Source organism: Amblyomma mixtum, chromosome 8, assembly GCF_055824585.1.
Source record: "Amblyomma mixtum isolate Tamu chromosome 8, ASM5582458v1, whole genome shotgun sequence".
NCBI lineage: Eukaryota > Metazoa > Arthropoda > Arachnida > Ixodida > Ixodidae > Amblyomma > Amblyomma mixtum.
Window position 1 is genome coordinate 139,429,557 of NC_143019.1, and position 27,434 is coordinate 139,456,990.

Sequence of the window (27,434 nt, forward strand, 5' to 3'; positions counted from 1 at the left end):
ATCACTTCCTTCTGGGTTAAAAAGAACCAACTTTCTGCAAGCCAAACTGTGGTTTCAGAACCTTTGTCGGCCCGTTTCTTATCAGTCTGGTAGCAGTCTACTTGATCAGAGGGAGCAGTATACCTCAAGTGTTACTGTGAAACAGATTAGATCAGCTTAACCTTGATCAGAGCTTAACCTAAGTCGCCCGACGTGCCAACAACCCAGCAAAGAAGAACCATGAGCCAATCAGGCTAAACACACGCTTTCACACGTTTACTCAATTTAACTACGTTAAAACCCTGCTATTTTTTTACTCTTCCATTCCTTCAGAACTGCCTTCATATAGACTGACAGCAGGCAACTTCTGGATGCAGCACAAAGTGCAAATTCACCCGACAGAAAAGCCCCAACTGGAACAACTCAGCTGTGCAACACTTTCTGCTCCCTGGAGAAGGCCCTGCAGGCAAGTGTTAACCTTTAGGCATGTGCGAAGAGTGTTTTTTTTTTTGGTTCGAAGTGAATTCGAAGCAAATAGCAATTTTCTTTGAATAATCCCAAAGCAAATATTTTGAACACTTCTGGCATACAAAAAAGGTTGAACGGCATAATAGGCATTTTCAACATCAGGTGTTTTCCAAATGCACAAGGCCATTATTTAAAACAAAAAGAGAATGCACTGAAACTTGGTGATCCTCACTAAAGCAGTGTCGACTTTCTGCAAACATGGCCAGTGCAAATTGGAGGAGCAGGCCTAGGTGACATATTTGTGGGATGCGACACAGATAAGTCGGCACAGATATGCTGCCTACTCAAGTCTGCTGCCACGGGCATGCAGAGACTAGCTCCAGCATACGTGTAGGAGGATGGAACGTGGTGCAGAGTCGGGGCTTAGGTTGAGTGCGCGCGCACCACAGTGCCATGTCGGTGAATGTACGTTGAACCAAAACAACATGCAGCATGAGTTCCAGAAGCGTTATTTGCCCAAGACGAATACTTCGAGATTTCCAACACCGAACATTCAGATCGAATCGAATATCGAATACTTCCCTATTCGACCGAGTATTCGAAATTGCCGAATGTTCGCACGTATATCCACCAATTTTCCTTTCCTTGGCAGCCTCCAAACTCAAAACTGCCAGAGATAATATACACGAATTTGCCTCAGTAACAAAAGAATTAAAGGTTGCAGAAAGCTTCGAGATGATGTGCCCCCTTCTCACGGCTCAATGACATCCTAGTTGCAATCAAGAGGAAGAAGTGGGCTTGGGCAGGGCATGTAATGCGAAGGCAAGATAACCGCTAGTCCTTAATGGGAAACGGAGTGGATTCCAAGAGAAGGCATGCATGGCAGGGGGCGACAGAAAGTTAGGTGGGCGGATGAGATTAAGAAGTTTGCAGGGATACGGTGGCCACAGCTGGCAAACGACAGGTTTCATCGGGGAGACATGGGAGTGGCCTTTGCCCTGCAGTGGGAGTAGTCAGGCTGCTGATGGTGATGCCCCCTTCCCTCTAGAGCTGCAGGATAGCTGTTGCTGCCAAAAGTGGCACTCCACCGTGTGTCGCCCCAGCCTAAAGACTGGGCCCACAGATCGCCCCAGCCTCAGGTCAATGACCCAGGAAACCTGCTGGCTGATGCTCATGTTAGTGTTGAACAGCACACAGAGAACGTTGAAAAAAGTGCAGCGAGCATACATTTACAGTTCCGGCATGCTTAAAGGGAGAAAGTGGCTTTGAAATCTAACAAAAATGACCAAAAAAGTTTATCTCTTTTTTTTTTTTTAATTGTTGTATGCACTTCGATGCCTTGTTTTTTTGATGCTGTCCCGAAGTTTCATTGCTGAAATTGACCAGGATGAAGTCTAAAAAGAATATTTTCATGCACCACGCTGGCTGTGCATTGCAGGGTAATGCCCGAACAGTGGGCATTTTTCTCCATTACGATTTTTGTCCTAGATACTTGCCTTGGACGTCAGATTTCTCCAATGCTGTTTTATCTATTTTGACTACATTTACAGTGTTGCACTCCCGCGGCCTTTGACAAGATTTTGAAGTAAAAATATATTGTCACGTAGTGGTGAGTGCAGTTTGGAGAGCAGGAAAACAATGAGAATCGCTTCTAAATGAAAGTCTTTATTTGGGCTGACTTGCGCCCACAAAGGACTGAATCACTCGGTGGCGGCGTAAGCAACAAGCGTGCTCGGCGGTCGTCGAACAGAATCCCCGCCGCTGTCGGCCGTGCTCTTTTTAAAGCTGATAGTGAACTCTCGAGATAAAGCTTGGAAAGTTACTAGGACACTCTGGAAGAATGTAGAGTCGGCTCCGCCTGGATGCAACCAATCGAGATAAATCTGGTCTAGTCTTGCATCACAAACAAAGCGATACAGCGGCATGCCAGCAGCTTTAAAGAATGAAAAAAAAAAACAGACACTACAAAGATTCGCGGCGATATACTAGAAAACAATTTTCCGGAGATATGACAGTGAAATTTTGCAAGAATGGCCAAAAAATGATTTGTAATATAGTAAAAAAATTTGCTGTAAATACATCAAGAAAAAAAAAACACTGCTCAAAGCCACGTCCTCCCTTAAAGGTGCACTGAAGAGGAATCTGAACTCGTCTTTTTGCCGCGGGAACTCGATCTACACGTTCCGAGCATTCTTAGAAACTTTGACTTATTGCCCTGTGTGACCGATTTCCCTAATTAAATCGAATTAACGTCCGGCTCCCGCCTTTACTTTTTGAATTCTCCCCGTACGGTGGGCGGAGTCGACCAACGCGTGGAGTGCCTTTCGGCCAGCTCCGTGGAGGCTTTGTTTTTTAGGTTTCCGTGAATAAATGGTTTCACTCGCAGATAATATAGCCGCAAAATAAGCCCGCAGAAATAAAAATATGCGCGGACTATTTGCTTTTACGGATTACTACATATTACTTCGCAGATGGCAGAGTGGCAAGCCGCCATGGGACTGGGTGAAAGGCACTCCACACGTTGTTCAACTCCGCCCACCGTACGGGGAGAATTCAAAAAGTAAAGGCGGGAGCCGGACGTTAATTCGATTTAATTAGGGAAATCGGCCACACAGGGCAATAAGTCGCAGTTTCTAAGAATGCTCGGAACGTGTAGATCGAGTTCCCGCGGCAAAAAGACGAGTTCAGTGCACCTTTAAGGGGGGACCAAAAAGTTACCCAAAAATCAGTTTCGTAAAAATGACATTTCTGGAGTCTACAGCTACTATCCTCCTGCTCTACCAATTTTTTTCCTTCAGGAAATCTGTATTTTGACCATAATATTATATTCAGGTGATCGTGTGGGCTGAATTTGTGCAGCAGCAGATGTTCTAAGGGCGTGAAAATTTTGGACACACAACTGTCTTAGTATGTCAGTATCGCAACATCTAGGACAGATGGAAATGTCATATTGTTTGCTAAGGAAAGATGAAGGCACAGTGTGTGCAATAATCAAAGCACAACAGTTCAATGACGCTTCAAATATTTGTAATTTTTGCAAAGTTTTATCGATGCATCACATTAACACATTGAACATTGCTATTCCAAGTGCTCTAAAATTGCTAATGAGGGTAAAATGAGAAAACTCCTTTGATTATTGTACTTTACTCGCCATACTACGTAGCCATGGATTACAAATTATTTTTTATTGAACATTTTTTTTTTCACCAAGGTGCTAATAAATGACTAATTAAAATTAATTTTCTTAAGAGCTAACCACTTTAGGGAAAAGGAAATTTGAGATTTGAAATCAGTATAAAAAACTGAGCAAGCTGATAGTTTCATTGGGAATAGACTAAAAATAAGGAAAATAGGCCCAAGAACAGTATCCCCCGGCATGAAAAAAGCAGCTACGCATTGCATGTAAGTCACCACATGTGAATCACCCCATTCATAGCTGAGATTATAACCTAGTCTAACATCCACAAAAACTGCTTTATCAAAGCTGACATATAGTGACAACAAGACAGGAACAACTGCAGAGGACTATATATTAGAGTGGTTTGTTGGGCGAGTTGGTTTGCCAAGCGCAGGTATAAGACTATATATTTGTTAACCTTGTAACCAACAAAATGGCCCTCCGTCATCACTTCTTGACCACTACAGAAGGTATCTAGAATTCGCTTACTTCACAGTCTGCCGTTATCCAAAACTAAATTGTTAGTTCACGACTTGTGCATATTATCTCTTGTTGTGCATGGATCACAATCACAGGGTTCAGTAGCTCTTTCTTTTATCCATTCAACCCCCGACATCTGCTGAATGAACGACCCTTCACAAGATGTCATGTGCATTAAATGACCCTGTCACTTTCAATGATTCCCAAGTATTACCTTTTATTGCGCTAACCTGTTTTGGATTACTTTCATATATTTGTTTCTATTTTATTTGCGCCTCATGATTTTGTATGTTTTCCTTTGCCACCACTCCCAATGCCCTGGCATCATCATCATGATCCGCCTGACTACACCCACTGCAGGGTAAAGGCCTCTCCCATGCCTCTCCAATTAACCCTGTCCTTTGCCAGTTGCGGCCACCATATTCCCGCAAACTTCTTAATCTCAGATCCGCCCACCTAACTTTCTGCCGTCCCCTGCTCCGCTTGCCTTCTCTTGGAATCCACTCCGTTACCCTTAAGGACCAGCGGTTGTCTTGCCTTCGTATTACATGCCTGGCCCAAGCCCATTTCTTCCTCTGCATTTCGACTAAGATGTCATTAACCCGCGTTTGTTCCCTCACCCACTCCGCCCTCTTCCGATCTCTTAATGTTACACCTATAATTTTTCTATAATGCCTTGGCGATGGAGGGTAAATGAAATGAAATCAAGGGTCAACCCACACAAGCTCTGCAGCTACAGACCAAAAGCTGAGACTTGTTTCAATCTGAAGCCTTGCAAACATGACGATCCCCCGGTTCCTCCCACCCAAAGTTTTCGGGACACCCCGAGGGAGCGGTGCACTCACGGCGGCCTCCGTGTGGCTCATGAAGACCAGCAGGGGCAGGCGCCCCAGCATGAAGAGCGAGGCACCCACGGGCAGCTGGTGCAGCAAGTAGCGCAGGAAGCCCACCTCACGGGAGCGGGACAGGGTCGCCACGAGCACCGCTGCGGGCTCTGCACAGTGCACACACAGCACGCCCCATCACTCAGTCAGACCTTTTGCAGGGACAGCGGTCAAGGGCACATTTCCCTTTCTGCGGCAACGTTTGCATAACACGAAGGGAAAACAATGGATGGACGGATGGATAAATGGATAGGAGCGCCCCCTTTGAAACAGGGTGGTGGCAATTGCCACCAATTGCCACCATGCTCAGCTTTTCTTTCACTGTTGTTGTTCAACTGTGTTGTCAATTCTCATTAAGATTTGCCATCTTCTTTCACTACGGTTTCCTACACTTCTAACCTTACGTCACCTCTCTGCTTTTCAGCCACCGATCCTCCAATCGCTTTATGCTAACTTCTACTGCAGATTTATTTACGTGACCATTGTTGTCTCTAAACCCTAGGGCCTCAGGAAGAGTGACTGCGCCTGCATCGACAACCGGATGGATATCATCACATTTGAGTTGTCTCCACAGATCCACCACACACTGCACATGTGTCATCATCTTCGTTGAATTTTTTTTTTTTGTAGCTGAGTAAGGGTGAGTAGTGCCCTCTATGCGCAGTGGCATGAACTAATATTTTCACTGTTCGCATCTTCATCCACAACAGGAAGCACCTCATTTCGCAGCTAACAGTGCATTCCCAATCACAAAACTACGCAGTTTTGGTGGAACCTGAATAGCTTTCTTTACTAGCCATATAGCTGCACTTGGGTGGATGCTAATGAGTTATTACTTCACGATTACAAATCTACAGCACCTTGGAGGATCATTAAGTGCTCCCCCCTCCACATCTGACCTGAGGAAGTGCTGTGGTCTGGCATTATTCAGTGGTGCTTCAAGAATAGCCTCATCAATGGCCTACAAAGGTGACCAGATGTCAGTAAGAAAGTCTCCTCTTCCCCAAGTGCCTTGACTTAGGAATGAACTTATGCGTAAAGGACTTCTGCTGAGTGAGAGGCATGCAAGTCAGCCCTTCTGCACATTGGATCCGAACCAGACCTGATGCCACAGCATCAAAGAGGCCCAAGCAGTTTTGCTTTTTTTTTTTTTTTGCGTCCACAGCTCTGGACTCAGAGGCTTCTGCTAACCCTTTGTATCCTAACGGCTACACATGTGACCATAACATACGACCGAATTACTAACTATATATCAGAAGTGAAGATGTGAAACAGCACGCAAATATTGCCACTACTGTCTAGCCCGGTTACAGTGAAGCCACTTACAGCGAAATAGTGGGTATAACGAAGGGATTTCAACTTCCTGTTGCCATTCTTGCATTTCAATGCAATTTTGGTTCGGTTTTAACGAAGTCAATAAAAGTATGTCAGTGGATATAGCGAAGAGATATCATGCCAAACCAAAAATAATCTATCAGTCGGAATGTTCTTGCACCTTTAAGGCAAATTTTTGGGTGAAAATAAAGGCATAACTTGGCTGACTGCAACCTTCGCAATGGCGTCTGCTCTCCCGCGAAACGAAAGGTGGCTTCACCACATTGCTTGGCTCAACGCCCCAGCGGTGCGCCGTCCCGCACAGAAGACAAAAAGTAAAAAACGAGTCATTGGTAACATTATAGAGAGCGACCGACTGAGCCAATTGCGGTGCTGAATTTCTCTCCAGTGGGTACTCAGTGCTCGAAGCAAGGAGCGGAGAGCTGTGCGTGTTGGAAGCACTACTTCACGCCGCTTTCATGGTCTTTGTATGAACTTTGAGTGACTTGCCTTCCTGCCTTGTTCCGCATCTTTCCTATTCCGTGACCGCTGACTTCTCTGGTTAAGACAACGGGCCCACTGAGTAGTCGCCTTTGTCGGGACTGACTCTATTTCTCTGGCCATGTCGAGTATCACGAGGCCCGGCACGTCGACGGGGAGCAGAAAGGTGTTGTCTGGACGAAGTGCATTGAAACGTCAAGAAGAGAAATATCACACGGAAGTATGAAATCGCACAGTTCATACTTTGAACAATAATCAAGAATGGTAGCAATATCGACGCCGTTCTCAATGACGACGTTGGCAACGGGGACCAAAAGAGGATCCGGTGTGCCCCGTACGGCGATGTAGACGCCGCGCTTTACAAGTAGTTCCTGGATATGCAATCTAAGAACATTCCACTCAGTGGATCGATCATGCTGGCAAAAGCCAAGGACTTGGGACTGACTCTTGGTCACGATGGCTTCCAGCTAGGAAATGGGTGGCTCCAGCGGTTCAAGGAGAGGCATGGCATCATGTGTAAAAACATTGTGGAGGAGGCTGCGTCAGATGATCCGGGTTTGCTCTAGTGGTAGACGGCCAAGCATTGTGATTGGATTTTTGTGTATTCCGTCAAGGATGTGTACTACACAGGTGAAACCAGTCTGTTTTTCCAACTGCTGCCAACAAAGACTCCCGTGGTGAAGACAGACAAATGTGTGGGCGGAAAGGACAGCAAGAACCGGATCACTGAGCAGAACTGTCAAACATGGATGGTTTGGACAAGAGAGACTTGTTGGTCATGGGCAAATCCAAGAAACCGCATGACTTTGCCAAGATGCATCTATGCCAGTGACGTACACAAGCAGTAAGAAAGCATGAATGATGTGAGACACGTGCGCATCACGTCAACGCACGCTTGAGCGTTGTCGAGGTTTTGTTCCTTCCCCCACGTACTACTGCCAAGGTGCAGCCCATGGATCAGGGGGTTATTGCCAGCTTCAAGGTCCACCACAGGCATCGAGTGATCGAGCACTACCTCATCGATGCTCGCACTGCCAACAACGTGGCTAACATGAAAGTCCCTTTGGTGAAGGCTTCGCAAGCAGAGCCTGGAAGGATGTAAAGCATTTGATCATCGCCCACTGCTTCCAGAAAGTTGGCTTCTCCCAAAGTAGCAGCACAAGTGCGGCGCCTGCCGCGGCAGAAGCTGCCATGGTTGACATAGCTGCAACAGCTGATGATGCCGCTCCCTTGGAGCAGCTCGGGGAGTCTGCTAGTGGGTTGGACCTTGTGCCTTCGGGTCTGAGCCACATGGACTTCTTTTTTGCTGATGACCTTGTTGCCACCGTGGACATGATGACTGACAAAGTTGCTGGGAGCATCATGGACGGGAATACGGTGGAGAGTGCCTCCGAAAGAGACTGCGATGACGCTGGTTCTGCCCCTAAGCCAGTGACCTCCACAGTGACCAATATAGCAGTTAACATTCTGCGCATGTTCCTCGGGAGTTCAGAGTTCGACCAGAACTTCGGTTCACAGCTGGACGACATGGAGACCACGATCCTGAAGTCGGCGCTCATAAACTATGCTCAGGGGATGCTGGATCAGTTCTTTCAGCGGCAATAAATCAATTTGCTGATATCTCTATTTTTTTCTTTCATAGTTCAGATAATAACGAAATAGTGGATGTAGCAAAGCGATTTCGGATTCCCACCGACTTCACTGCAGCCAGGGTAGACTGTACAGTGCTACTCACTTCGTAGCAATGTTAAATGCTATTTCACAGCTTCATTTCTGATACTATATGATCAGTAATCTGGCCACACATGTGGCCCCTCAGATACGATGAGTAATGTCCTCACATATACTTGCCTATAGTGCCCCTGCAGTGTCTAACAGGTCTGTTTTGCTAGAAATTAGATGCGCAAGTTGTGCTACATCATTTTCCTTTTTTTTTTCACTAACTCTTAAACGAACTTTCAGGAGTTTGGTCAGGCAGATCGTTAACCACGGTCATATTACCATACTTGGTGCAACCTGGGGGTTGATGAAGCGCATGCAAATGATCTGAAAGCCATCTACACTGGAAGCATCTCCATAAATCGAGTGAGAAAACACCGAATGGGCACGATGACAGCCAGGAAGGCACAATCTCTCCACTGCTATTGTCCTCATATGCATGAAGAGCGCTCATAGTGCTAGACAGCAAAATTTATAACTCTTTCCTTACTGCAGGAAAACATGCAATATCAGGGAGGTGTGCGTAAAAATTTATTCACCCATAAATATCAATATTCTGCTTTACTGCAGTATATCGTAGTATTGCTAAGGGAGCTCCCTTTTTAATGACATCAGGAAAAAGACAGGATATCTATTGCTAAGAAAGAACAAAAATCATTGATGGCAAGTAAAACTCACATAAAAATTCACAAAAGTAACATAGTAAGTCATAAAATAAGAACACAAAAATCTGGAATAGAATTTTCACGCGTTACTATGTCAGAAACAAGTATACAAAGTTAGAGAATTCTTCATGCTAAACTTTTCAATCAGGAAAAAAATTAATTGCTCGTGCGAACAGCTTTGGCCTCCTCCCATTACACTCGACCCGTTACAGTGCATGGAATTGTTCAGAACACAGAACACGCCCAGCGCCTTCAGAGAGGGTCAGAAAGCAGTGAATCTCCTTGGCAGTGGTGAAAATGCAAGCTACAGAATGGCACCTGTCGTTAGACCGGGCTAGGCAGAGCAGTCATCACCCTTTGAACTAAATCATACAAATGGGCATATCCTTTTGAAACAAATTTGTGTTGCTTGCATCTACGAAGTCAAGCGTTGATGCAGCGGATTGACGACAACACTGCCACTGCAGAGCAGCACTGGTGCGAGACGAGGACATCACCCTGGAAGCCATGGCCACCATGACTGCTCCAGATTGGTAGGTTTCACTGCACAAAGTGTACACGATAGGCGCAGTGACCGACACCGGTTCATCCCTAACAGCCGCCACGATACACACCACCTCTTCCGAGACGGCGGAAGAAGTGGCAATTGCATAAGCCATAGTCAACACCTAAGCTGACATTATATTCAGATTCAAAAGCAGCCGTACGCAACTTTGCGGGGGGGGGGGGGGGCGCGTCTCCCCCATCTCCCTCCAAATCCAAAGAAGCACCCACCACACCCCCGAAGGAAGATCGAGCTGTTATGGGTTCTGGCCCACTCAGGCAACCTGGGGAACGAGGCAGCCCACGGTTACGCCCGAGGTTTCGTCGGCTGGGCTTTGGGCTCCTTTGACCCGAGTTTCCCGAAGGATGGCCTGAACTCGTTGCACGGCATAACACACCACTTTCACCTCGCATATCTCGCTCACAAAGACCCAGGAGACCACCTGGCATCGCTTGCAAATCCATTCCCGCCTAAACTCGGCTGTACTTTTGCTCATGTACCCCAAACAATACTCCCCCCAGTGTAACAAGTGTGGCGACAGAGTCCCACTAGACAATATCCAGTGGAACTGTCCAGAGGATCCATCTCCACCGGACCTAATTCAGCTCCTAACTTCCAAGCAGTGGGAGGCCATGCTGCTCAGCTCCGACCCGGAGACCCAACACCAGGCAGTGGAGTGAGCCAACGAGGTCGCTGCAAGCCATGGGCTGACGGCCATCTGGCGTGACCAAGAAGTCGCCTTAAACCACTTTCTGCTGGTGAATAAATGTTTTCCAACTCAATCCAAAGTCAGCAGGGGAGGGGGCTAAGCACTGGATGCAACTTACGTCTGCCGACCAGTCATTGTCAGTGTACCCTCACACCCTACCTCACATGTCTGATGTGGGGCATGAGGGCATCAACCACCCCATCACTCTAACACTGTCAGCAAACGGAATTCGCTAAAGCTTGGTGAGTGTAGTGGCATGAAAACAGATATTCCATACCTCTATCCAGAGTTGCTAAACACTCCAACTGGCATCAGTGTCTCGACCTGTCCGTCATTCAAGCTGGTATTGCCACAACAGTAAACACATAGATACTTTTCTTCACTCAAAGTGCATGTGAAGCACTTCATCATCGCAGCAGTGTGTAGTGGTCTATTGTTGTAGTGGTTTGAGTGAGAAAAAAAAATACTACATAATAGGACAATGCAAAAGAACTAAAAACAGTGTTCCAACCCAGTGGCCTGATGACTGCTAAAACTTGTTCACAGGCAATAAGTGCCTAGCATACAAGACTGACATTTGCCCCCTCTGGCCTGAACTGCCGTGGTAACGACTCACCACACAGTGGGTTGTGAGCGACAGCTTTGACTGCCAGAGCTCTGAGAGAGATGCCAGATGGCAATTCCTGCCCTCCAGCTACTAACACATCATCACCAAGAATACTAACCCCCCTTATTCTTGGTGGCAATCCATCGGGTAGAGAGTAGATGAGATGTGGGTGGTTATGCCGCAGTTTCTAACTGAACCTCTTATTCACCACTACCTCGCATAATCTACAATTGTATATGCATTGAGGGCTCTCGTAAACTGCATGCTGGTTTAATGTAGATGACGACAGTGTTTATTTGATGTTCCACATCCTAGGTTCAGGAAAGTGTATACAATTGTAGATTATGCGAGGTAGTGGTGAACAAGAGGTTTGGTTAAAAACTGTGTCACATTTGTTTACAGTTTTTGCTAGAGCAGTATCCAGCATACCATCTGGCGACACACACCTCCCAAATGTATGTATTAGCACACCTCCCAATGGAGTCCAGGCACAACTAAATGATTGAGGCTTGCAGTGCTATCAGTTAAAGGCCCTCTGAAAGGGGCTCTAATAAAGTTGTGGTAGGCCTGGGATGTTAAAACACGTCGCCTCACGAATAGTGTCCAGCAATAATTTTTTTTCAATGCACTTTGTAGAAGCTGAGTTATCTGCGTGTAGAAGTGCGTTATTTGGCTCAGGTGTTCATGACAATACAATGCAGTGATTGAGCGAATTCACATGCTCTCCTCAGAAGGTGCCTCAGAGCCGCTTTAAATGTCCAGCACTGACTGGGTCATTTGCTTTAATGCAGCATCCATTTTTTTTTCCCCACTGTGCACAACACGTCACACAGCAAAATGGCTCGCTGAAGAGCAGTGGGTGATGTGAGGGCTCCAAATGACATACCTGACATGAATAATAAGTGGCTCGATTGCAGCCCAAATCATACTTCGTTTATCAGAATATGGAGGACAGCTCACTTTGGAACAAAGAGTCATCATTCAAGATGCACACCATACACACTACTAGCTACTACAAAAAATGAGGAGAAATCCACACTAAACACAGTGCTTCAGTCTTGTATCCAACAAAGTATTTCGAGAAGGCACTGTCCGCAATACTGTCCAACAGTATGGCTTCGCAGCAGCAAGGATTAATGCAAGGCTCCGGAGAATTTTTTTTTTTTACTTTGCCCGGTAACAGATGATGACTTGGCCACCCAGGAAACAAATGTTGTGACGGGATGAAAATTCCACCATCCCCTGCTCGAGACAGGCACTGGGCGCACCACTGAGAAGTGTGCTAACATGTAGCATTGCAAGGTGCTTGAATGCTCACCAACAGTGTCACCAGATGGTATGTTGGATACTGCCCTTGAAAAGCTGCAAACAAGTGTGCCACAGTTTCAAACTGAATCTCTTGTTCACCACTACCTCGCATAATCTGCAAATGTATACGCTTTCCTGAACCTACGACCTGAAACAGCGAATAAAGACCGCCATCGTCTCTGCTGTGCCAGTGAGAAGTTAATGAGAGCTCTCAAAGCTCAGCAGAGTTGACCACAGACCTGAAGCAGGGCAGTTGGAACATCTCGGGAGGCAGCGCACAAATGACAGGACAGAAAAAAGGACTCACATCACATGATACTGGCCTCTATTTTTACAACACTGGCATCCTATTCTTTAAGATTTTTCATCATCAGCTCCCGCTAAGCATATTTTCTCCTGGCATGATAATAAGCAACATCGTCACATATTTTGCGCTGCGTAATAACTTTTTACTACCTAAGGTCAGAACTAACTATGAAAAACGATGCCTTCATTTTTCATTCATATCATTTTGGAACTCTTTGAACTTAGACATCAAACACACTAATACGCTTCCTTTGTTCAAGGTCAAATTAAAGCTTTTCCTTCTTAATGTGTAATTTTTTTTCTTATCGATCCTATGTATCACAGCATCTGTGGGTGTTTTATTCTACAGTCTCCTGCATTATATTGTTTGTATTTAAATATTTCAGTAACTCATATTACACTATGTACCTATATTTATTCTCTGCATCGCTAATTAATGTGCTATGTATTTTGTTGCTTATTGAAATTTATTTTCATGGGAGGTCCTGCCCGTGGTCCTGTACCATGGGACCTTGCGCTGCATATGCTTGTAACTCGTTTGAATTCCTTGATAAACTTTCAACTTCAACTGTACACATGCAAGAGCCCGTCTTGCATTCTTCCTTCCCTCGCCCTTTCTGCGCTGCCTCCCAGGGATTACTGCAGCTGGTGAGCACAGAAAGACATGCAGCCCATAGAGTGCACTTTGCACAAGTCCCAATGGGCACCGGACCTCTCTTGGACGTCCACAGGACGTCCCAGGGGTGTTCCAGTGCCCACCACTGGGAGTGCCCATACCCTCTGCCCAGGGGCGTGCTGGTATGCCCTCCAGCAGCTGCTCCTCGTGGTTGTGCATGTGCAGCAGGTTTGCCTTCACCAGCTCCAGGCGGCCCGGCCACGCCTCCACCTGCGCCTGCACGCATATAATAAGCACTCAGCATTTACCCCAGCCTAGGCCACCCCTCTTCGAGCAGTTAAAGGAATGGGACTCTGAAATGATTTTGGGGGTGATATTCCAATGCAACAAATCTGTACAGGTCGTCTCTGTGAGTCACGATCATCAGCCTTACTACGTCCACTGCAGGATAAAAGCTTCTCTCGTATCGATCCGGTTAATCCTGTCCTGTGCCAGCTGCAGCCACCTTCATCCTTGCACACTTCCTGATCTCATTCACCCATCTGACTTTGAGTATTCGAATGAAATTAAAAGTTATATATTTAAATATATACGAGTATATATGTTCTTTGTATATATATACCAGCTGTATCTTACCGGTACTCACCCATGGGGCAGAAATGTGGAGGCCAACAAAGAGGGTTCAGCTTAAGCTAAGGACAGCGCAGCGAGCTATGGAAAGGATAATGATAGGTGTAACGTTAAGAGATCGGAAGAGGGCGGAGTGGGTGAGGGAACAAACGCGGGTTAATGACATCCTAGTTGAAATCAAGAGGAAGAAGTGGGCTTGGGCAGGGCATGTAATGCGAAGGCAAGATAACCGCTGGTCCTCGAGGGTAACGGAGTGGATTCCAAGAGAAAGCAAACGTAGCAGGGGACGGCAGAAAGTTAGGTGGGTGGATGAGAATAAGAAATGTGCGGGGATAGGGTGGCCGCAACTGGCAAAGGACAGGGTTAATGGGAGAGAGACATGGGAGAGGTCTTTGCCCTGCAGTGGGCGTAGTCAGGCCGATGATGATGATGATATATTTTTTTAAGTAGCTGTGTAATCCGTGCAACGCCTAGACTACCCCTATGCAAGAACACATGAGTGCTGACCTGTGTTTTGTCTCCATAATGAAAGAACAGTTTTCAAGAAAATACATTTTTACGCATGGCCATTTTTTGTGCTGTCAGCCAGGATGGCGAGTAACAGCATGTGATAGCTGAAGTATGACACGTAATTCATGCTGGTCTTCTCTTGTCAAAGATCTCGCCTAGTGCTTCCTTAGGTGATCGTGCTGTCAGTCATCTTCCGAGGTAAAGGTCTCGCCTGTTCATTCCGAAGGTGATCAGGTTCTCAGCGATCGCAGCGGCATTTGTGGAAGGTTCCACTTAAGTGAGTACACTGTGTCCGGTCATAGCAGCACCGTCAGTGAGTGAAATGTTCAGAGGCATTCTGCGTGCCTGGATTCATGCCTACGCGCACACGTTCGTGAGAGGCCATGTTATGTAATAAAGAAAAACAAAATAAAAACAAAGGAAAACAAGAGGGCTGCTGCACTTTGTAACAAACAATGTAACAGATTTTTTCTTTGAAATTTCTTGCTTTAAAAGCAACATAAGAGAGAAATCGCCCTCCTATTTCATGCAACTAGAAAGAGTATAGGACACCTATTGTTGCTCTCAATGGAAGGGACAGATATCTATCAATCTATTTATACTGCTGATCTCTCATACCATGTCCTGGTTGTAGGAAAATTGCTAGCGATGGCTCAGGCCAGAAGGGAAGCGGTAAGGGCGAGGGGCAAAGAATGCAGATTCAACATTCGCAAGTTTTATGCTAATTCTTCACATCCTGTGTCATATAGAACGTCAGAATTTTCTGATGCGGTATATCGCATCGATAACGTAGAATGATATAAACGACCAATTTCCAAACACACACAATGATACCAAACATCAGCAACTGAAGTATGTGCCAGGAAAGGTGGGCCGACAATGCTTTAATTAAATCTGAGAAACAATTTTTTTTGCTTTTCATGTATCTTCATTTAAGGCATATGCACAATTCCCCATTGAAAGAGGGAAGTACCCCTCCTATATATTTATGTAAAACAGATTCAGACTATTCACAAGCAACACTTGAGTTATTCTGTAGGTTTTCATCTATTGTTAAATTCCATAGCTTGTGCTACGATATCATTATCACAGAGCTTCATTTCCTTTTTGTGAACATGCATCTTAAGCACAACCAGGTAATAGCGTATCTGTAAGGCTCACTAGAGCTGCATCCTTTAGATAGCAGAAAAATAGCGTTTTTTTATTTTGCAGCTGGATTTTTTTCAACATGATGTTAGCAATGTGTTCTGTTAGCAAGATTCACTGAAAATCCAACAACAGGGTTGCAGATAGGCAGAACAGAGCATAACTCACGAGCAGCTTTCGCTTCGCAGAAAACATTCTTAAATTTGGACTTGCGGTGACAAAGAACAGAGGGAGCTACATGCTATGTATTCAGGTGATCGCGAAATATTAAGCGGGCATAAGTGCAATAAACTGCACAGGCAACTGCCTCAAATAGTGCCCATACAGCAAATAAACATTTCCTGCAGTTAACCTCTGCAGATGTTTTTTCCTCGACAATGTGAAGCATGGTGTGCTTACTTGTGGGCGTTCCAGAAAGATTTAGGTTCCCCGTTCATTTACTGGTACTGAGTACTATTCAGTTGAAACAATATTCCTCCGAATAAACTGACTGTCACTTTGTGCCGTAGTTTTTAGCCTGTTAAAACATTCTCTACTGTGCAGCAAGAAACGACAAAGGCCAATGCTGCTAGGATGCCTTGCGGCACGCATATATATATATATTATGTCGTGGTACCCTAATATACAAACACCAGCAGAAATGATCATAGAATGATCCGTGCGGTACCAAAGTTTGATACATCTTATTGCTGAGAACAAACCGAATAGTCATCTCTCTATCTAGAGGTTTTAATTTTTGTCTTGAGATAAGCTTCTTGTTTAGTTAACAAGAAAAGTTTCAACAACAGACTACTCTTTCCTTGCGGAGTAATTCTGTGCGGCAGTCCTGAATGTGGGCAACACACTTAACACGTACTTGACCACAGGTGATAATCTGAAACATGCGTGTTTGGCCCCACTGAAATCGATGATATCGTCAACTAACGCTTACAAGAAACAGGAAACAAGAATGTTTGAACCTCGTTCCAGCAGCACGTACTGCACTTAGGCAGGTCCTAAAGGAGGGCTCTAGGTGGATGAACGGAAACTGGATTCACAAAATTTGTGTGCAAAGAGCAGTGCAAATGTGGCCATTAATGGCATTTCTAAAATTAAAAGCTGCTCGCAGCCAACTAGGGCGACCCGTCACCACGTGTTCTTAGGCGCCCCTCTTTCGCCCTGACCAAGAGTGATGAATTTATTTATTTATTTCAAGATACTGCAGGCCAATGTACTGGCCCATGCAGGAGGGGTGATACAAGGCATTTAAAATGACAAATGCCAAAGGAAATACATGGGGTTACAATCAATGAGCAAAACAATGAAATACAACGCTCATTCAAGTCAAGGAAATGCTTCTCGAGAGCTTTACTGAAATTTGAGGACTGCAAAATGGCCTCGGGAACAGAGTTCCAGTTGGAAGCAGTCCGTGGAAAAAAACTGTGCCTGAAAGAATCAGTCCTTGCAAAAACGGGTTCGAGCAAATGAATTCGTGAATGGTGTGTTCGGCGTGACAAATGTTTGAGAATTGTGGCGCGGGGTATGTTTAATTTATGTGTTAAAAGGTTATGCATAAACAACAGATGGGAATTTTTTCTGCGTACTTCAAGTAGTGGAATATGGTTGGTTTTCATTAGTGTTGTAGGTGAGTCTAACCTCCTGTATTTGTTATAAATAAACCTAACCGCTTTCCTTTGCACCATCTCTACTGGGTGAGCCTTCTCAGTGAGCACGTCCAAGAGATGTGGGCGGGGCTGGGTGCAGTCCTGTCTTCTTTCATTTGCTTTTCTTCTTTTTTGATGCGAAGATGGGTATAAGTTATTGGGCGAGAGCAGCAGTTTAATCACCAGCAGCTTTGGCGTTAATGAAGCCAGCTTAAAAATTTTTGCGATGCCTGCAACAGGCTGTCATAAACTGAATCTCTAAGCAGTTGTTACCCAACCGTGCAGGTTCATGCTGCAGCAACTGGCTGACACCCCAAACTGAAGTTCTCATTACGCAGCAGATGCTATTGTAGCAGCAATTATTGTTAATGCAAATGAGAACGCTGCATAAAATCTTTAATTATGATCACCTGGAACAGATTACCTGAGCTGGTCCCTCACAATTCAGAAGACGGATTTGTTTTCCAATGGCCTGGTGAAACATGAATCACTTACCAAACCTGCCCATGTGTCATCACGCACTGAATGCCACAATAAGATGGGTGTTCCTTTTTGCCACAGTAATGCATATTTTATTTTTTTCTCTCTTATTCTGAAAATGCCTCATCAATGGAACCACCTGCCCACTTCCATTACAAAGCATCACTGACCCTAATGCTTTCAAAACCACCATCAACGACTATTCTTTACTACATACTTCTTTTTCTAACCACTTCTTTCTGTAACACCTTCAAAGTGGGCAATTTTATTTTATTTCTTTTCCTCTTGCCTACTCTGCTCCTTGAAACAGCCTCAGGCATTGAAGGAACTGAAATAGATGGGAGAAATGTGGAAGGAGGGCATGTGCGAATGTTGGCTGCATCATTCTTCCCGCTAGACATTGGCTGTGCCCCTTCTATGTTTAGCTTATGGGTTTACAGGGGTTTAACATCCCAAAGCGACTAAGGCTATGAGAGACGCCGTAGTGGAGGGCTCCGGAAATTTCCACCACCTGGGGTTCTTTAACGTGCACTGACATCGCACAGTACACGGGCCTCTGGAATTTCTCCTCCAAAGAAATTCGACCACCACGGCCGGGATCGAACCCGCGTCTTTCGGGTCAGCAGCCGAGCGCCATAACCACTGAGCCACCATGGCAGCCGGTGCCCCTTCTGCTTCGCAGGGATCATGTAAGGGGATATGCAACACCAATAAATCCCCTCAGGCCGTGTCCACAAACTGCCTCATGACAGTAAATGGGACAAGTCAAGAAAAAAAGGTATTTTACTGAATTGACATGAGCCCGCTCAACCAAGGTAGGTTCACCACCTGGTCGCTCATTTCTTGTGCAGTTCTTATTGTCTTTATACAGTAGACATCCCGTTACACTGTGACGTCAGAATGATCACCTGATGCCATGCCTTTATGCCAAACTGACCATCTCACATCCCACTGCTACGCCACACTGATCACTTCCAGTCACACTACACCACCTTGATCACCTCATGTCAGGCATTTGTGTCATCATGATCACCTCACGTGACATCACATTGAATGGATCCCCTCACAGTGCCACTAGTAACATGGATCACTTTGTGTCATGCAGTTATGTCGCAGTGATCACCTCAGGCATTTGTGTCATCCTGATCACCTCACGTGACATCACATTGAATGGATCAGCTCACAGTGTGCCACTAGTAATATGGATCACTTTGTGTCATGCAGTTACGTCGCAGTGATCACCTCATGTCAGGCATTTGTATCATCATGATCACCTCACGTGAAATCACATTGAATGGATCACCTCACAATGGCCCAGTGTGCCACAGTGTGCCACTAGCAACATGGATCACTTTGTGTCACGCAGTTATGTGACAGTGATCACCTACTATCGTGTCATCACATCACACCGATCCCATCTATATGCCATGCTGACTGCACCCTGTGCTGCATGTGCACCACATCGATCACCTCCAGTCCACACTGCCGCAATGCATGCACCCTGTGGCCCACCTTCAGGTCGGCCAGGAAAGGGCTGCGGTGCTCGAAGAGGCGTATGCGGGTGCCGGCTGGCAGGAGGCCCCCTTCCAGCAGTCGGCGGCTGAGTAGGCCAGGTCCCGCATTGGCCTCCAGCACCGTGGGGGGGCAGCCGCCGGGCCACTCCGCCAGCTGCTCCTCCAGCAGCTCTGCATGCACAGGGCCACTCGTGGGGAAACACTGACAACAGCATGCACACTCAAATGATCCAGCTGGTACCACATCACACACTCATGTCTGGGCAGAAGCACAGAGACAGCGGGCAGTTAGCTATGAGGAAGAGAGGATATTAAAGGTGCACTCAAGAAGAATCTGAACTCGTATTTTTACGGCTGGAACTCGATCTACACGTTCTGAGCGTTCTTGGAAACTTCAAATTATTGCCCTGTGCGGCTGATTTCCCTAATTTAAATCGGATTACCATCCGGCTCCCGCCTATTTTTTTTTTTTAATTCCCCACAAACGGTGGGAGGAGTCGACCAAACTTTTACCCAGTCCAGTGGCGGCTTGCCACTCTGCCATCAGCGGAGTGATACATAGTGGTTGGCGAAAGCAAAGAACCCACACGTATTTTTGTTTCCATGGGCCTAATTTGCAGCTACATAGTCTCTGACTAGACCTATTTATTCACGGAAACCTAAAAGAAAAAAATAAAAGCGAAAGCAATGTCGCCACACGACTGCCTCAAAGGCACTCCTTGAATTGGTCCACTCCTCCCACCGTCTGCAGGGAATTGAAGAAGAAATGGCGGGAGCCGGACATTAATCCGATTTAATTACGAAAATCTCCCGCACAGGCCAATAAATCGAAGTTTCTAAGAATACTGGGAATGTGTAGATTGAGTTTCCGTGGCAAAAACACGCGTTCAGATTCCTCTTCAGTGCACCTTTAAGGTGAAAAATGCCTCATCGTTGCAGACAGAAGGCTCTTTCTCCTTCTTCTTTCACTCCCACTTCCTCCCTTCCAGTACAGTGCAGCTCAGGTGTCCACCGAGATGACAGAGAATTACTGCGCCATTTCTTTTCCTCAAAAAGTGTTACATTCACTCCCTGGCAGCGCTACAACACACAGTCGCCTTCCACTCCTAAAGGCCAAACATAAACATCATTAATTAGCACTTAACTAGAATTTAGTCATCAATCAGTAATTAACCATTAATTAGTGATTTGTTTTTACTTAGTAATTAGTCATTAATTATGTGTGACGTCATCCAGTGTGGATGACGTCACCAGTGCCACAGAGGCAGTCAAAGTGGTGCGGAAAACACTTTCGCCCCTACGCACTTTAGAAAGTCTTAGTGCCCCCTGAATTTTTTGGACATGATAGTATGATTGCGTCTAACGTCCTGTTTGTACTTAGTCTATGGTCATTTTTCTCCTTCTGTTAAAACGTCAATGCACTCCTGTATAGCCCTAAGATGATCTTATTTTCAACCATTAGATGCTTTCAGGCAGAAAAAACTACGCGCTCCAAAGAAAATGTTCAGCAGAGGTCTGTCTGGTTAGAAAGCAAATTTAATTTAAGTGAGAAAAGTACGCAAATTAAAACTGAGACAACACGACTTATTGGTACCTGCTTGGTTCTGAAACCTAGCTTTGAAACCACAAGGTTCCAAAAAGTTACGTTATTTTAGTTTTGGTTGGCATTTTTTCCTCACTTAAATTAAAGCACAAACTATGTGTGGGTGGAGCTTTACAAAGTCCTGCACAATCTTAAAGTGTTCCATATAACTCACTGTATCAACATTCAGCCAACAGAAAAAAAAAGAAGCCATGCATCATCGGTTGAATGGGCAAGCAAACCATTGTCCTCTATTCATTTTTTTTTTCTATTTATTCACAAGGAGGAGTTACTCACAGTAGTGGTGCTATCTACTTTTTGTACCAGCAATGGAAAAAAAAAGTGATGAACTGGCGTATAAGTTCATGCGACCCAAATCTGTCCAGATCAGTGTATCAGCCAGCCCTCAGTTGCCATGGCAGATTGTGCAGATATATAATTTTTTAGTCTCCGCCGCGCAAGGTTATTGATAAAGTGTTTTCATGCTAGTTTTCTTTCCCCAAGCGATAAGTGACATGTGCTGCATGCATTTCTTTATAACCTTTGACTCGGCCACAGAGGGGACCTGTTTGTTTCATGTTTTTCATCGTACCATGTACATATTGCACACATTCAGCAATAAACCTCAGTTGCGAGTTAGCACTTGTCTACGTCATCCTGTCTGTCTACCGTTACATCATGAACGTTCACCGACTCTCCCAACTTACGGCTTTACTTATACCACCGTTGCATCACACCTGTGGTTTCCCTACTTACTTAGTTTTTAAACTTGACTGAGTGTGTAACTCGTATTCAACAGCCAGCTAGCTGTGCCTTGCAGGGCAAGAATGCTGAACTTTTTTGGCTAAACTAATTTTGAAAACTGAATTGAGTGCAATGTTAGTTTTTTTCGGTTTAAACCAAAATGCCCGACTCGTACTTATATGGTTATTTTCTAGTGGTCGTACTTGGTGCTCTGCATTGCTTTTTGTTTTGTTTAAGCCTTCTTAATGGCTTGTTTATTCTTATTGTATATTATTTACCACTCCCTTATGATTTGCCTTTATAGACATGAGGGCGATAAAATAAATAAATAAACCTCCCCTTCACTCACACCAAAACAAAAGAAACACGTACTGTTAGGTGCAGCACTACACAGCTTTGTGCACAGAGGACTTAAACTTCTTGAAATCGCCAACATGAAGAAAAGGCACGACTGTCTCCGCAAGTCTTTTTGAGTGGGTCGTCCATTATGAGAATGCCAGAAAGTGAAAACTTCGTGTTTGAATAAGCTAGTCCTTAGATGAAAACAAGGATTTAGTTTAAAAGGTACAGTGGCATGCAATATGACATACCTTATAAAGAATAGTGTTGAATCAAACATGAAATTGGCATTTTTACATTTACAATGTCTGGCAAATATTTCAACAGGCTTCTGAATTCGACAAGAAAATGAGGCGCTGCACTGCCACAGTGCTGAAATACCAAATTCTCTTAAAAAGCATCTGTGTCTGACCGATTCATTAAATTCTGCAGAACTAAGGATTTCGTACTGGGCACATTTTGAAATTGACGCAGCATACCTTGTGAGGATTGCTTTGAGAAAAACCGTATGTTTACCAGTGAATCTACATGTTTGGTCAGACACAAGCCAAGCCAAGCCCAGTATGAACCTACACTTGCCGGCATTTTTTCGATGGTGAACATTCAGAACGCAAGTTTCCCCTCTGGGTGACTGCACGCAAGGATGAAGATGAGAGGAAATGTTTTATGCTGCTGTCGTCTCTGCACTACTTCAGGTCTTCCCAGCTTTTGGCTGACGTAACTGTACAAGGCTCTATAAATCCTACAGATAAAATTTTAGTTACAACCCTAAGAATGTTCAGGTGTTTTGCAGTCGTGCCCTTGCATAATGAAGAAAGGCAGAGCACAAAAGATGGGATGGAGTAAGAAACAACAGGATATGATGCGGAATTGTCGCCTTAACTTGACTCAAGTGGACAATATATAACAGCTTTGCCAAAAGCAACTACCAGAGCTTCAAAAGTTACAAGCAAACAAAAAAAAACGACACCAAGAATCATGTGGAGTGTAGCTTTAATTTCGATATATAATCTCCTGATGTATTAAGGCGATAGACGGCTGGCCGACCTATTTCCCCATTCCATGTAGTGCGAGAAGCCTTGATAATCTGTCGATTCGGAGACGATCTCCAATGCTGGTTTTATGCACTTCTGGCCTGTTGACTGCACTGAGCTCGGCGGGCAAGCCACTCACCCAAGGCAGCACTGTGCACGTGGAAGAGGTCTTCAGCACGGCCAGTTCTGCGACTCAGAATGCCGGGGAAGCGTTGGCACAGCTCTGAAAGTGCCGGATCATTGAAGCGCTGTGGCTGTGGTGCCTCCCTCTTGCACAGCCATCGCCTGGACAACGTACGCCCCCCGCACCAACGCAGATGGGCACCGCAGACCAGCATCTGCGGAATGAGCAGACTCGAGTTCAGCCAACATCATCGACACTTGACGATAGTGGCCGATCAAGCTAGCTGGTGCTCTTAATGTTACAACAGTGCAGCAAAAGAAGCACAAAAAAAAATTGATAGGGGCTTAACGTAGTTAAACCGAGTAGACTTGCGAAAGCACGTGTTCATTCTTCAATTGGAGGGGGCACTTAAACTCCGCCTTAGGGGTGTGGCATGATATCTTGAGTGGGTTAATGCCCATGTATGCTGAATTGGTAATTCCTACTTAAGGTTCACAGATGGTGGCGAGTCCTCATATACCACTACCAGCGCAGTGGCGCAGCGGTTAAGCAATGCGCCCTTGCACTGGCACGTGGCTGTTTCTATCCCAGCCACCCGTCGAGACCTTGCGACCCATGTTGCTCTTCCCGAGCAACCTCTCGCGCAGATGGCACGACGCTCGTCCAAACTTACCTGAGTTACTACCCGAGCTTACCTGAGTAGCTCGTGTAAGCTCGGGTAGTAACTCGGGTTGCTAGGCAATGGCACAAGATCGTACGTGCCATTTTTGCCAATATGCTTGTGCTTGTGGTTAAGTGTTTGGCTTAGCTCATGCCAGCTCCCTGGCCGGCAAGACGCCGTCATGAGCTGTGAAACCCAGCGCCTGTGCGAGGGTGGTGCCCTCTGGTGTGTAGGCGACAGGCAGCAGCGGCGCCATCTGTTGGAGCGCAGCTGAAGCAGTTGCTAGGCAACGGCGACTCAAGGTCGTCTGGTAGCTGGGCTCCAGTAGTGTTGCTTTTGCAACAAAAAAAGAAAGAAGACTTTCGGCTGACTGTGCAAGGCCACCCCTTCGTTGCCGCCCTCCCTTGCATTTCCACAAAGTAATGAATGCCACTACCTCAATTACAGTTATGCGAGCCATTTCATATCATCAATGCCCACAGGAAACAAAAAAAATTAAAACCTGTGCAGGGCGCAGAAATCTTCGGCCCTGGCCTCCGCCGCCGGGAGGCAGTGTTCACTCCGCGGGAGCCCAGCACATGCGAAAACGGTGTGCAGCGCGGCTGCGCCACATGACAGCGACCCCTGCGAAGAAAGCTTCATCTGTAGCCCAATGTTGCCAAGTGGGAAGGCAGGCTATTTCCTCGCTGCATCGAGACGAAAAACAAGTTGCGCAGTGCTTAAACAGTACTCCCCTGTTCTCATTGTCAGATATATGCGCTGGAACGTACTTCATACCGCGAAAATCACAGAAGGTTCCACAGACGGTATAACCAAATAAAAAATAAATGTAATTCTGCATTCAGATTGCCACGTTCAATAGATTAGTAGTTTATGCCACGCCACAGACGCATATAGTGTCGCTTCACTGAGACGCTTCTGTTTGAAGGAAAAAATTCTTCAGTGCTCTAAATGTACTAGGTGAAGATATTACTGACCATGGGATAGCATTCCAAATTTTGACACCAGAAAAACGGAGACATCGATGACCATAACGATTGTTAGATATTGGAAGCAAGAACTTTCCATGAGCGGCTGAGCGAGAACTGGACGGTGGAGCCTTGTATGAAACTAAAGGAAAGGTGCTAGGGTTGCAGATAACATTTTTTACAAAAATTGCTAAACGATAGTTTCTTAGGTTAGTTAGTGGCGTAATGTTATTTTGTTTAAATAAAGGTAGTGATGGAGTTCTAGGTGCAACAAAATTGATCATTCTAAGAGCCCTTTTTTGCAGCCTTACCACGGGTTCAATATACGATGGATACGTAAGGCCCCAGGCCTCAATACAGTATGTTGGATGCGACTGAAACAAACTGAAATATAATGTTTTTAGCGTATTAGTCTGAAAATATTTAGATGCTTTCGCTAATGTATAACAAGAGTACGATAGCATTTTACACAGGGCATCAATGTGCTGGTGCCAGTTGAAATCTTTATCCACAGTCACTCCCAAGTATGTGATTGCGTCAACTTGCTGCAACTCATCAGCAGAATGACATTTATTTTTTATTTGGTTATATGAATGTCATACGATAGTGTTTCAGTCTGTGTTTTGTATTGTATTTTGTATTGTATTTTGCATTGCAATTGTTTCATTCTACACCGACAAATGTGTGTGTTTTTTTGTTGTTTTTTTTCCTCCTGAATCGTCAGTAGACTTATTTGTATTCATTTTGGGATCCATGACTAGCCTCTGGCTAAGGATCCTTGAGTGTTTTCATGTAATTACATGTGTACTTTGAAATAAAAAGAAAAGAAAGAAAAGAAAGAAAAAAAAGAAAAGAAAGACGGCGAGTCCCAGCACATTTACTTGCTTACCGCGATGACACTCACATGATCAGGTGAAGGGTTTGCGATTCGAGTCATTTAAAAAATGACCGTCACGGCCGGACAGGCAGTAACTCAACCCAAAATCCTGAACACCGATGCTCTCGGCCTGCGTCGCTCTGATGAAAAAAAAAAAAAAAAACATACGTGCACCACGAGAGCTACTGAAACTGTTTTAGCCTCCATTCCCATGCGTTTACTCAACACCGTGTATATACAGCCACAGTAAACAAACCATATGGTAAGTTACCTGTATGGAACGACCACAACCTTCACGGTCCACTTCAGCCCAAACGTGAAACGGCGTGCCGGATACCCCGATACTCGATCCGCGCGGACGTTTCGGCAGGACAAGTATCACGATACGTTTAGCGCGCCATCAACCACGTACTACTTGTCAGCATCGCACAGGGAAAGCTGTCCGCGCGCTCATCAAGCGCGTAAACTTTCATCGAAACCACGCACCACGCTTCAAAACACGCGTCCGTCCGAAACCACTCGAGCCGGCATGAATCCTGGATTGGCTTGGCGTCGGTTACTTTCCTTTGGATTCTCCAGACGCCGCTGCTGACGCCGTGCAGAAAGACGTTAACATGGCGCTCGGACCTCTGAAGATCAATCCTGTGGCGTTAAACCGCTTGAAAGCGTGAGTGCACGGCATCACTTTTATCGTTCGAGTTCTCTTATGCATAGCTCACCTTGCGTGCTCGTCCAGGGTGATCTGCAGCACGGTACAGGGCGTACTCCGAGACGGGCACTCGCCAGCGTCTCCGCTTGGTTGAATGGTGCGCGGCGACAGCTTACGATTTTCTGCGCATTTTCGCTGTTCACTCATTCTTTTTTTTTTCGTCGGTGAAGCTACGGGGACTGGCATTGAAGCAGCGCGTCGCATTTTCCTCTCAACATCGGAGGTTTTTTTTTTTTAGCATCCTTGGCTCTTCTCGCGCACACCTTGGTGGTGCCGTAAACAAGGCTGCTGGCATGTCGGAACCGCCGATACGTGTGAAGACAGTTTTGACGTATCGGGCAGTGGCAAACTGTAGTAGTACATAACAGTGTACAGTCGTCCGCACGCTTCTCTAGCGCTCGAACCGCGCGCTCTGTTGTGCGTTTGTGAAAATCGCTGCTGCCCAGCGGGCCCGACACAACTTTTTAAGGACATAAGGTGTTAGACCCGATCCATGCGCACGCACGATAAGGTCAGGGTTTAAGCCCTAGGCACCTCGCAGATGACGCGTGTACTCGCCAGTGCGGCGTTCGAATGCTCGGGAACGCTCTAGACAGGTGTGTAGACGGCTGTACTACAGACGTTCTTGCGCACTACTAGGAAGAAGGGCGCAGTCTGTCAAGCTGCGTGGCGTACTGTCGTCGATATCTGCCGTTATAATTTTGCAAAATGAAGGGTAGGTTAAGGCGGCACCAACAATGCCGTAGAGGCGTTGAGAGGGAGGAAAACGGGTTTCCCAAATTTTGCTGTCGCGCGAGCTGTGCTTCCAGCGACACTTGAAAAGTTCTGTTTGAACATGTTATGTTCGGCTAGGAAATGTTAATTCTCCTCTGTGGACTAAATGGACTATGCTGAATGGCTTGCTTTGTGCTTGACACATGAGCACCGAGCTGTGCCACTTGGTCTTTGCACCGTAGTGATGTTCCTGCTACAGATTGGAAGAGAGGAGGCATAACTGCAGTCTTTTTCTGTATTTATTTCTGACCATAGTGTTTGTCATGTTCATGAAGGAATGGTGCATTTGCTGCGCCATTTCCTTGATTGGCGATGTCAGCGTGTATTAAAGAACCCCGGGTGGTCAAAACTACCCAGAGTTCCCCACTATGGTGTCCCTCATAGCCTGAGTTGCTTTGGGATGTTGAACCCCATGAACCAG

The 27,434-nt window shown here is 45.7% G+C and overlaps 2 protein-coding genes across 7 annotated transcripts in view; one reads left to right on the forward strand and one right to left on the reverse strand.

Annotated features, from left to right (window-relative positions):
• Positions 1-26,053, reverse strand: part of mtTFB2 (mitochondrial transcription factor B2) — a 62,726-nt gene extending 36,673 nt beyond the window's left edge. For 3 of the 4 annotated variants that reach the window (XM_089555267.1, XM_089555266.1, XM_089555264.1), the window contains exons 1-6: positions 25,802-26,053; positions 24,188-24,309; positions 23,040-23,238; positions 19,200-19,372; positions 13,440-13,554; positions 4,951-5,099 (exon numbers count right to left, since the gene is read on the reverse strand). In XM_089555267.1, coding sequence (XP_089411393.1) covers positions 4,951-5,099; positions 13,440-13,554; positions 19,200-19,372; positions 23,040-23,238 — 636 coding nt within the window. In that variant the 5' untranslated portion in view covers positions 24,188-24,309; positions 25,802-26,053. Of the gene's footprint in view, positions 1-4,950; positions 5,100-13,439; positions 13,555-19,199; positions 19,373-23,039; positions 23,239-24,187; positions 24,372-25,801 lie in introns of all 4 variants that reach the window. The other variant, XM_089555265.1, reaches the window with a different exon arrangement.
• The window catches only part of LOC149334622 (zinc finger protein ubi-d4 B-like), a 54,352-nt gene continuing 52,961 nt past the window's right edge, over positions 26,044-27,434 (forward strand). For 2 of the 3 annotated variants that reach the window (XM_089555261.1, XM_089555262.1), the window contains exon 1: positions 26,044-26,197. In XM_089555261.1, coding sequence (XP_089411387.1) covers positions 26,145-26,197 — 53 coding nt within the window. In that variant the 5' untranslated portion in view covers positions 26,044-26,144. Of the gene's footprint in view, positions 26,198-26,222; positions 26,337-27,434 lie in introns of those variants that run through there. The other variant, XM_089555263.1, reaches the window with a different exon arrangement.